General features: G+C 58.2%; 1 protein-coding gene across 1 annotated transcript; it reads right to left on the bottom strand.

Annotated features, from left to right (window-relative positions):
- Nucleotides 1-381: 381 nt before the first annotated feature.
- CLEC18C (C-type lectin domain family 18 member C) lies at nucleotides 382-10,635 on the bottom strand (the record flags this gene model as incomplete). The annotated part of the gene is made up of 12 exons (XM_080828087.1): nucleotides 382-419; nucleotides 905-996; nucleotides 1,193-1,289; nucleotides 1,591-1,720; nucleotides 2,354-2,460; nucleotides 2,792-2,884; nucleotides 3,476-3,583; nucleotides 3,774-3,895; nucleotides 4,316-4,413; nucleotides 7,723-7,962; nucleotides 9,884-9,975; nucleotides 10,497-10,635. 12 exons carry the CDS (start codon nucleotides 10,633-10,635, stop codon nucleotides 382-384), a joined length of 1,356 nt encoding a protein of 451 aa, XP_080684213.1.
- Between the last annotated feature and the right edge of the window lie 424 nt (nucleotides 10,636-11,059).

Raw genomic sequence — 11,059 nt, 5'->3', positions numbered from 1 at the left:
TCCAGCTGATTCATAACTTAGTTTAATCCTTTGCAGGGAGCACCCTGGGCAGTGAGAAGCCTCCGTCTGCCCCAGAGGGTCCGGCGACCGTGGAGGAGGGTGGTCTCTTCTGGCTGCTGGCCCTGCCTCCTGTTTGGGTGCCTGACCCCCACCTTCCCAATCCACAGCAGGCCGAGGGGCCCCAGCTCCCCTCCCCCTGGAGCAGACTCCCTCTGGGGCTGACTTGTACCCCTCTGCCTCCCTTCCTGCAGGGTCTCTCTGAGACCTCTGGATGCTGGCTTGCGGTCCTGGCCTGGCCCTGGTTCCAGACAGGTGGGCAGCTGGGCGAGCACGGCTGGGCTGTGTATCTGGGAGCTGGCAGGGGAGAGGCACGGCCGAGTCTCAGGGCCCCAGGTCCCACCGGGAAATGTGCTCCTCAGCTGGAAAGGAAGCCGGACAGAGCGAGGGTCACTGGCAGCCCAGGCGGTCCTAGGGTGGGGACCTTTTGGCAGTTGGTCCTGAAATGGCTATGCTCCCGGTTGGAGCTCCAGACCTTTCTAGCAGGTGCTGCTGGGGTCGGTTCTGGGCCACCTCTGTTCCCTGCTGTAGTTTACTGGGCTCTAGGGAATCAGGGAACACGGGTGAACCCAGCAGGTCCCTAAGTAGCAGCTTTGGTGACAGGAGGAAAGCGACCCTGGAGAAATCCCTGGCCAGGCTGTCATTCCCGTCCTGCTGCCTCGTGGACGTGAGGCTGGGCTTCTCTCTCCCGCCTCGGCCTCGGGGGCCTGCAGGTGCCACGGAGCCCAGAGCGGGACATCCCCAGGCCCTGCATGCTCAGGTGCTTTCTGGGTCTGTGACCTGGACATCCTAGTGCCTGGAGCGGGCCAGCAGGGACCAGAAGAGGGAGCTGTGAGGGGGCCCTCACCAAACTGGCAGATGTAACGGTTTCGGGTTTTGCAGCGCTGGTCGTTCCAGTTGAAGGCAGCGGACGCCTGTAGCTCCACACAGTTGCCAAACCTGCCAGGCCGGGACGCTGGGGGCTCAGTGCCGGGGAAGGGAAGTAGGAGTCCGGGAGAGGCTTCCGTCTTCCCCTCCAGCAGGCCCCCTGTGTCTAATGGCCCCGGCCCACAGATGGGGCTTCTGGGAGCCAGGCCCTCCCCCATGTGAAGCCTCAGCAAGCCGGCCCAGAGGAGGGAGGGTACCCCAGACTCACCCCTGGTTGTCGGGCTGCCCAAAGGCGAAACTCGTAAAGGACTGGTGCTCCCCCGTGGTCCAGCGGAAGGAATCCTTGGTGGTCTTGTAGGTGAGCCCTGGGCCGCGGCAGGTGAGTTGGCCCACCACCCCGGGGCCCCACTTAGAGCCCAGGCTCCCTGAGAGGAGCTGTCCAAGCTTGGAGTCTGTTGCCTAATCCCCTTTCTGCTGCCAGCGAGCCCTTAGACCCCTTCCTAGCTCTTCCAGACCCCCGTGGCTCTCCCTCTCCCTCCCTTCTGTGCTCTCCCCGGGGAAGGAGGTTGCCTGCCCCGTCCTGGGTCCGTAGCCCTCACCACACCCTTACTGTCTGCTGGTGGGTTTTCACAGTCCAGATTCCTGCACCCCCAACCAGGCACTCACCGATCCAGAAGTTTCTGGTCTCAAAGTCGCTGTCGGTCACCTCATTGGTGGTCTCCAGGCGGCCCAGGTAGAAGGCGAGGATGTCCTGCACTTTCTGGCTCTGGATCTGGGCCAGCACCCCGCCCTTTCCCTGTAACCCCCATTCCAGGTCACCCTGGCAGGAGCCCAGAGCTCAGACCAGCCCTTTCTGTCCGCCCCCCCACCCCGCCACACCGCCATGGCCAGGGACGTCCTCTTCCTCTGCTTCCTCCTTCTTAGAGTGGGGGTCCCCCTTCCTTGCCCCTGCCTGCCTCTCCTCTCTCTGGGCATGGGGAGTGGGCCAAGACTGACCGGGCCCTGCCCTTGGGAAGCTTTTGTTTCACGTGTTCAGTGTCCTGAATATATGTGAATCGGTTGCCAACATGAATACCTCGAGAGATGGCAATGAAAATCTGAATTTCTGATTCTCTTGAAAAATCCCAAGTTCTGGCCTTCCTGTACTCAGTGACCTACCGGGCAGCCCGCAGCTACAGCTGAATCAGGGTGGCTCCTTAGAGGGGGGGTTGGGTGGGGGCTCACCCCTGCCCCCCATCCCAAGTCCCTCAGCTCATTCAGTGGCCTCCTGGCTTCCGTGGGCCTCTGAGTTTGGGGCCCCTGCTTTATCCCAATGACCAGAGTCAGGTCAGGAGAAATCGAAGGAACCATCTCTTCATCCAAGGTCCGTCCATGAGGACCCTCGCTTGAGACCCTGGGGTTCCCTGGGAAGGCTGGGGTCCACTGTCACCTGGCATTTCATCTTGGCTCCGTAGTAGGTGTCTGCCTCCGAAGACACCAGGAAGCAGTCTCCGTCGATCCTCAGGTCACAAGTGTGGAAGGGAAAGTGCACCTTGGCTGGGGACAGGGGGGCCTGACTATGCGGGTGGGGACCTCAGACGCATTACGCCTTCCACCCTGCCAGGGAGCTAAGCTCAAGGAGCCCCTTCCTCTGGCCGCTCTCTCCAAGCTGGGGCGGGGGGTGGGGAAGTCAGCGGCGTGCTGGGGAATGTGTGACATCCAGCTTGCTCTCTCTTCCAAAAAAAAAGAACGATCTGTAGCATTTGCCCGATTCTGCGGTGGGAATGCCACCAACATGATGTGATTGCATGGGGAGTCGGGAGATGTGCCCAGTGAGGGGCTCCTGGGGGTGGCCTGGCTCATCGGGGGACCTCGGGGCAGGACTCACTGGCACACTGGGCTCCTCCGTAGCCGACGTCACAGATGCAGGAACACTCCTCTTCCCGGAACCGGCCGTGAACACACTGTACGCTGCAGCGCACTGCCGGGGGGGGGGGGGAGAGCGGAGCTCAGCCCGCAGCCCCCGGACCCCGTGCTGCCCTTCACGGGCCTCGGAGTGTGGGCAATGGCCAACCGTGACAGGAAAGACCCTCGAGGATGAGACCCCATCAGGGCTTCCCGCTGCGGCTACGCTTGGTGTCTGGTTGGATCTCCATCGTAGAGAGAAGCAAATTAGGGTTCAGGGGTGACCTGACTACGGTCACAGAGCTGGGAGGGAGACAGTGGGATCGAGTCTACTTCCAGATCCTGATAATGTCCTCCTCCCACCCTCTCAGGACCTAAGGGCCAAATCAGTTTCCACCTTGAATCCCCTACACGGCTCAGGCTCCGTCAGGGGCTCAGGCTGTTGGTCGAATGACTACATGGTGTTCAGATCAGCAAGTACCTGGTCAGGGGCCACACACTCCCTCAGGGCTCTCTCCAGCCACTCGCGGTGGGTGCCCCACGGCCCCTGGACACACCACACAAGGACACGTGGCGCTCCTCACCCGCCACAGCTGCCTGCCCTGGCCCAGGCTTCACTCACCGGGTCCCCGGGTAGCTGTGACCTGGAGCTCTAGGTGCCCCTCACCTTGGCAGTATCTGCCTGTGTAGCCGGGGGGACAGTGGCAGTGGCAGGTGCTGACGTTGAGACGTCCATGGTTCCGGCAGCTCATGCGACATGGGTTCCTGGGGACCTCTGGCCCGATGAGGATGAACTCTGAGCGGGCGCCTCCTTCCGGCAAGCCACGGGGCTGCTTCCCAGGGTGCCAAGGGCCAGGGCTTCGAGGACCGTCCCACCAGACGTTGCCACCCTCCACAAGGGTCACCACGCGGAGTTCTCTTGTACCCGCTGCCCCAGCAGGAGGCAGGCAGGGTCGGGCACTTACCACAGAGCCCTCCTGCGTGGTCCCAGGCTTTGAAGCAGCCCGAGACGCTGGCTGTGCAGAGCGAGCACCAGGAGCCCTTCTTGTAGGGGACAATTGTCTTCCCGTCTACCTCCCAGTTGCCCCTGCGAGAGCGAGCACCAGGGGGCTGCAGGGGCCTGGCCTTGGGCAAGGCAGGCGTGGGCCCTGCTGCACGCCCCACGACCCCTTCAGCCCAGGAGTCAGGGAGCTGGAGGAGACACGGGGTGTCCTAGGACAGGAAGGATGGCCTCCGGACTAACACGAACGCTCCGTTCTTCCGTGGGCCAAAGCAGAATAGTGCTGCCAAGGAGGGGCGTCTGAGGAGAAGCCACATTCGGCTTGGCTGCCCACTTCCGCACCCACTCCCTACCCTCCTTCCCTCTCCCCGAGAGGGTGTGGACCCAGGGGTAAAGGCCTTTGAGTGGGTGGCCGAGGGTTCTCCCTTGGGGGAAGGTAGGCGCCCCTCCCCACCCCGCCCAAGGCCAGCGGGGGATGGCAGGGCAGCCGCCACGATGGGCCCTTACCCGGGAGAGTAGGCACAGACGAAGGCTTCCATCTCGGCCTGGGCCCCAGAGCACCGATGCCGCCCACAGCCCAGCTGGCTCGAGGTGGCCCACACGAGCTGCCGGAGACACGGCGGCTCAGGAACCCTATCACAGGCCACCCCCACTCCCAGTCTGGGGGCCGACCGCACTGATGATGCCTGCCCCGCGGGAGGCAGACACAGTCTCTGCCCCCAGTGAGGCAGACGGACAGACCTCAGGGCCTCAGGAGCCATAGCTGTGCTGGGCAGAGCTATGGGGACAGGTGGGCACAGCCTAGGAAGGCTTTCTGGGTGAGGGGCGTGGAGAGGTTTGGATGGGCAGATACCTGAAGAAAGGAGAGAATCTTGGCGGGGGGGGGAGGAGTGGCGAAAGAAAGTCTTGGACCTCAAAGTCTTTGTGACAGACTGCACACGTGGCTACAACCCTTCCCTCCTCCCTGCAGGCCCCTCTTAAATGTGCCTTTGCAGTTCTTTGCAATGAGAGGAGGACTCTTTTCTAGCCTGGACCCCGGCTGGGCCTGTGGCTTGTGTTGGCCAACAGAATGCAGCAGAAGTGATACTGAGCTGGGGGGGCCTGAGTGGCTCCGTTGGTTAAACGTCCGACTCTTGGTTTAGGTTAAGGTTAAGGTCATGATCTCACGGTTGTGAGTTCGAGCCCTGTGTCAGGCTCCGGGCTCATGCAGTCTGCTTGGGATTTTGTTTCTTCCTCTGCCCTACCTGCCCCCAGCTCCCGTGTGTTTACTCTCTAAAATAAATAAACAAAATAACGTCTCAAAAAAAAATGATATTGAGCTGGTTTTGAACCTAGGGCTGGAGACCCCACAGGCACAAGGGAGCCAGGTGAGGCCCCTCTAGACGGCCAGCTCCCAGCCCAGGCAGCGGCTGACTGCACTTGTATTTGGACCCAGCAAAGACCAGAAGAACCTCCACACAGGGCCAAGCCCAAGGATGCTAAACTTTGGGGTAGTGTGTTAGCACCAAAAGCTAACATGTACAGGTCTCTGATAGTATTCAGCACTTGGATTGAAAATCTTAAAATCTGTGACAGTTTGGAAACAGCACAGTCAATACAGGGGACTAGTTAAGCAAACTCCTATAGCACAGCTATGAAGTAGGGAGACACGGACACATGTGTCCAATAATTAGAGAAAATACGTTCTTTTTAGGAATGCATGAAACATTTGCAAACATTGACCCTTCGCTTAACCACAAAGCAAGATTCAACAAAAACCAAAGGAATAATATCCCATGGGCTGCATTCTATAAATTCAATGCAATACAATCTCCAAGTAAGTAACTTAGAAGTAAGGAAGAGGTTGGGGCGCCTGGGTGGCTCAGTCGGTTAAGTGTCTGCTTTCAGCTCAGGTCATGATCCAAGGGTCCTGGGATCAAATATAAAAAAATAATAGAGTAAACTGAATAAAGTAAAAGAAAGTGAATAATGGGGGCACCCCATTAAAATATATAAACTTAAAAAAAGGTAAGTAGTCAAAATAAGAGCAGAAATTTTAAAAAAAGAAAAAGGATAAAACAAACAAAAGCTTACTTGTTAAAATAGACACATCTCTGGGAAGACTGGTAAAGAATGAAAGAGAGAAGGTGCACATAAACAAAGCTGAAAAGTTTAAAAGGACCTAGCAAGAGACACAGGGAATTTTTTAAAAATTTATTTGTTGGAGAGAGAGTAAGAGAGCCAGCAAGATCGCACAAGCAAGGGGAGAGCCAGGCAGAGGGAGAAGCAGGCTCCCTGCTGAGCAAGGAGCCCAATGTGGGACTCCATCCCAGAGCGACCTGAGCCAAAGGCAGACGTTTAACCAACTGAGCCACTCAGGGATCCCAGGAAAATGTTAAATCCCTGTTTAATCCTAGTTTTTTTTTTGTTTAAGACTTTATTTTTTTATTTGAAAGAGTGAGAGAGGAAGAGGGAGAATCCCAAGCAGACCCCATGCTGAGCTCAGAACTCAATGTGGGGCTCTATCTCACAACCCCGAGATCATGACCTGAGCCCAAAACCAAGAATCGGATGCTTTACTGATGTTCGGCTCTTATTTTTATGATTTACTTTCTGTTTTTAATTTATTAAAAATTTATTTTATTTTATTTATTTATAAATTTATTTATAATTTAATTTATTATCTGTTATTATTTACTTTCTGTTTTTAAATAAATTTTATTTATTTTTCTTGGTAATCTCTACACCCAACGTGGGGCTTGAACTCATGACCATGAGATCAAGAGTCCCATGCTTCACGGACTAAGTGAACTAGGCACCCACATTATTTACTTTCTCCTACTTTATTCAGCTTACTGTATTATTTTTTTATATTCTCTTTTTTTAAAGCTTTATTTATTTATTTATTTGACGCAGAGAGAGAGACAGCGAGAGAGGGAACACAAGCAGGGGGAGTAGGCGAGGGAGGAGGAGGCTCCCCGCTGACCAGGGAGCCCGATGCGGGGCTCGATCCCAGGACCCTGAGATCATGACCTGAGCCGAAATTAAGAGTCAGATGCCTAACTGATTGAGCCACCCAGGCACCCCCACTCTGTTTAATCCTAGCCTTAACGCTCTCTTCAGTACTGAAAAATTCTGCCCAATCAATTGGGAAACGTAAAATGGACAGTTTCCTAGAAAACAGAACTTGGCAAAACAGTCTCAACGCGAAGTAGACCATTTCCAAAAGTTGAATCAGCAGCTAAAAATCCACGCCTGCGTAGCGTTTGAGAGAATCGGGAGCCGAGCACAGGCAACACAGTTTTGAACAATAATAATAATATGGGGAATTTTCATTTCAAAAGTTTCTATAAAGCTGTAATAATTAAAACACGATTTGTGCAGGGATTTAAAAAAAAGCAGCAGAATAGAATCAAGAACTCAGCAACAGATCCACGGGCAGATGTGAGCTTGTTATGTGACAGGTGGACTGTGAGTCAGTGGGGGAAGGGTTGAATATTCAATGGAAGGTGCCCATTTGTGGGCTTTTAAAAAGAGATATTTATTTCTTTGAGAGAGAGAAATGGGAACAAGCAGGGGAGCAGCAGAGGGGGAGGGAGAAGCAGACTCCCCCTGAGCAGGGAGCCTGACTCGGGGCTCGATCCTGGGACTCTGGGATCATGACCCAAGCCGAAGGCTCAACCAACTGAGCCACCCAGGTGCCCCTAGTTGTTTTTTTCTTAAGAGATGAGAACAAGTATAGTTAAACATTGCCTAAGTGAGGTCATAGGTAAAAGGGAGTCCATTACTAGATTTACGTTTGAAATAGTTCATGCTTAGAGCTGAGGAAAGGAAAACTACAAATCGAGGAAGAGCAGCCATGGATTTGCAGACGACCCCGGGGGCCGGGGCGGCCCTTCTGAGCTGACCCCGGGGGGCCGGTGCCACAGCCTCACCTGAGTGTAGTGGGTGCAGGTGGCGTTGTGGGCACACTCGGCGGCCGCGTGGCTGTACCACCGCCCCTCTGCGAACCACAGGCCCACCACGCTGACGAAGGACGCCGAGCCTGCCGGCAGCAGCTGCACGTTCCAGCCCACTTGCTGGGGGGCCCCAGGTGCTGACGCGGGGCTCGGGACTGGGGTACCGCACAGGGCCGCCCTGGCCTGAGCCCATCGGGCCAGGCTCTCGCTCCAGTCCTGGGGGCGGCACAAAAAGAGATGTCATCAGGGACCTTTGGACCCGGCCTTAGTGATCCCATTTCCCCCACTTTCCCGGGGTGGGGGTCATGCTGAGAGCACTGGATGGGGAGTCCTGTTTCACCCACTTCACCCTGGGGCCAGAGAAGGCCAGACCCGGCCTGCGAGGAGCTCTTGGAGATGCGGTGGTGAGAACACCAGTGAGGTCTGGACGCCTACCCCGGAGCCTGGCTCCAGCCGGGCCTGAGAGCCTCCCTCCTCCTGACTCCCGCCTTAGGCGCTGCCCCAGAGGGGGCTGCCCGTTCCTGAGGGAGCAGTGCCAGCCCGGGCAACGGGATGGGCTTCTGTGGTAGATTTTTCTGTCCAGTAACGTGAGCCCGGGCAGGACCCAAGCCATTCAAAATGGTTTTTTGCCTGCCATTAGGTACAGCGGGCTGTAGCCATTGTCAGGAAGGCTCCGTTGCTCCTATCTGGCTTTTCTTTGATGAAAAAGGCCTCAGCGACCAGGCTGCTTTGTCCTGTCCCCCCCACTTACCTGGCCTTGTGGAGGGGTGCCAATAGGGAAGCAGGACCAGAGAGGCTCCTGGCCTCAGGGCTTCGGGCCCAGCCAGCGCTGTTCTCTGGAGTGGCCCTAATCTTCTTTCCCACCCCCACACCAGCAGACTCCCCCCTCATACCCCCACGGCTAGCAAATCGTCCCCCTCTCCTCTTAAATGACGGGCTCAACAATCAAGAAGACTTGGATCACCTCACCCCAGCTGTGTGGCCTCTAGCTCCTAATCTCCATGAGACTCAACATCCTCGTCTGTAAATTGGGACAGTAAGATACTCACAGAGGAAGATTATCATGGGGACTCAAAGGGTACAGGGGGAGAGTGCCTGACCCACCGTGGGCTGGACGGCTGTTAGGATTTTACCTCTGATGCAGACCTGAACCGGAGCAGTGGGGATTGCCTGGGGGGGGCCCCTTGGCTGCCCTGCACCACCCTAAGAGCCTGGCCTCCACTGGGGAAAAGCACTAGAGACCCGCACAGGTGAGGGAGGCTGAGTGGTGGGTCTCCATTCTCATCTTCTATGAAATGCTGATTTCTAAGACTTTGGCCAAAGGGGCATGAAAAGCGTCAACACTGATGACCGGAGGAGGGGGAGCACCTCCCTGCCAGGCACTTGAGCTGGGAGCACAGGGCGTGGGCAGTGGGAGCCAGGACCTGGGCCTGAGGAGGGCCAGAGCTGCTGCAGAGCAGGGAAAGGAGAGAAGCGACCCCCTCCCACTGGCCCGCCCCACCCCCACCTCCTGGGAAACTGACCCAGGAGCTCTCAAGGTCACCGCCGCTGAGCCAGCCTGGAGGAGTTTATGGGAGGCAGCCATGGGGAACCCTGCCCACCCCCACACAATCCCGCCCTCAACCCCCCGGGGCCTGTTGGCATGTGCTGGGGCAGAGTTTCTGGGCCCTGGGATGACACCACCAACCCTGCCGTCCTACGCCAGCCCCCAGAGGAGCAGAGACCTTGGAGGGGCCCCTCCTCGTCACCCTGATAAACCGTGAAGAAGCACTGGGTCCCGGTCACATTCCAGGCCTTTCCCTCAAGCAGGACGCTTCTCCCTCCCAGTCTTCTGCCCCTCTGATCCTGCGGGGAGTCCTTTGTGGAGCTCCCCTTTCCCGCGGGGCTCCTTCCATGTCTTCTGGTCTCCAGGGCAACGGGATGGGATGCGAGGAAAGGCCAAAGGACTGGCCCTTCTGGGAAGCAGGCCGCGGCAGAACCCTAGCAACCAGGAACTGTCCCCTCTTGGGCAGGGTGACTGGCTGTCCCCCTGCCCTGCCCAGGCGGAAGGGCGCCTGCCACAGGCCTGGCCTCCTGAACCGTCTTCGGGATTGCCCCTCCGGCCACCGCCTCGGCGAGCCCGCCTTGGGGTACTCACCATTCTCTGCATGTTGGCCGCGGGGGGCTGCACCCGGCTACGCAGACGGTTGTGCACGGAGAGGAGCAGGAACGTCTCCTTACTGCTCAGGGCTGGGGTGGGAGACAAGGTCAGGCCCCCTGCACAGCGGGACCTGGGCTCCCCTGGGGTGACCCTGGCTGTGGCAAGCTGAGAGGGCCGCCCTGCCCTTAGGGAGCAAGAGCTGATGGGACCGGGGCGCGGGGATGGTGAGGGGGATGGACGGCCTACGGGAGACAGAGAGCTGGGGGCCTGGGAGGGAGGCAGGTGTGCAGGGGCCCTTGAGCTGGGGGCTGGGCTGACCGGAAGGAGGTAGGGCCATGGGCTGGTGTTGGGGGGCAGCCCTGGGGCCGCCAGCTTTGGGCTCTGGACTGCTATTCCTCCTTGACCCCCACGGCTGGGCCCACTCCCCTTCATTCTTCTTGCTCCCCAGTCCCAGCCTCCGCCATCCATCTTGGGTCCCTGGACTACCTTCGGGGCAGGGGGGTTGCTATTTAAACCACACGGGTCTGCCCAGAGCTCAGGCCTTCCTGGCACCGCTCTGCGGCACTCCTGGCTGCTTCCCCTCCTTCCTCGCCCCGGGGGGCCCCCTTACCTCCAGGCATCGGAGCCTGTCCCTCCTGCAGTGGAAGTAACTTCGGCTCCGTCCAGGCCATGCCAAGGAGAGCCAGGAGCACGGGCAGGAGGCTGGGCCGGGGGCCCCCCAGCCGGGCGGAGGGCGCCGGCCCCAGCATGGGCCTGTTGCTTCCCAAGCTAGACAGAGCTACTCACAATCTCAAGGAGGCAGGCTGGACGGGCAGACAAAAGGGGGAGGCTGGTGTGAGTAATCGGTGTATCCAAAAGGCCTCCTGTCGACACTGGCATGAAGAGCCAGGCAGCTCCAATCCCAGGGCTCCCTCCCTCCTCCAGCCGAGGGCCTGGCCAGCGGCCCTGCCCACAACAGCCAACCAGGCAGTGTGCACTGACCCTGTGCCCCTGCTAATCATTGCAGGATTATTGGAGCCTTTGGGGAGCCCCTGGAGACCCCGCTGATTGGCCCGCAGACATTCCAGGGCGGTGGATTAGCAAATGATGGCCGGGCCCCGGCTGGGACAGTGTCCTCTGGGCCCACCGGCAGCCTCTAGTCCCAGTTCCAGGCCCAGGGCAGGCAGGCAGGAA

Source organism: Martes martes, assembly GCF_963455335.1.
Source record: "Martes martes genome assembly, chromosome: 17".
In the NCBI taxonomy this organism is placed as follows: Eukaryota; Metazoa; Chordata; class Mammalia; order Carnivora; family Mustelidae; genus Martes; species Martes martes.
The sequence above is the reverse complement of the archived record's forward strand: the minus strand, read 5'-3'. Positions and strand labels throughout refer to the sequence as shown.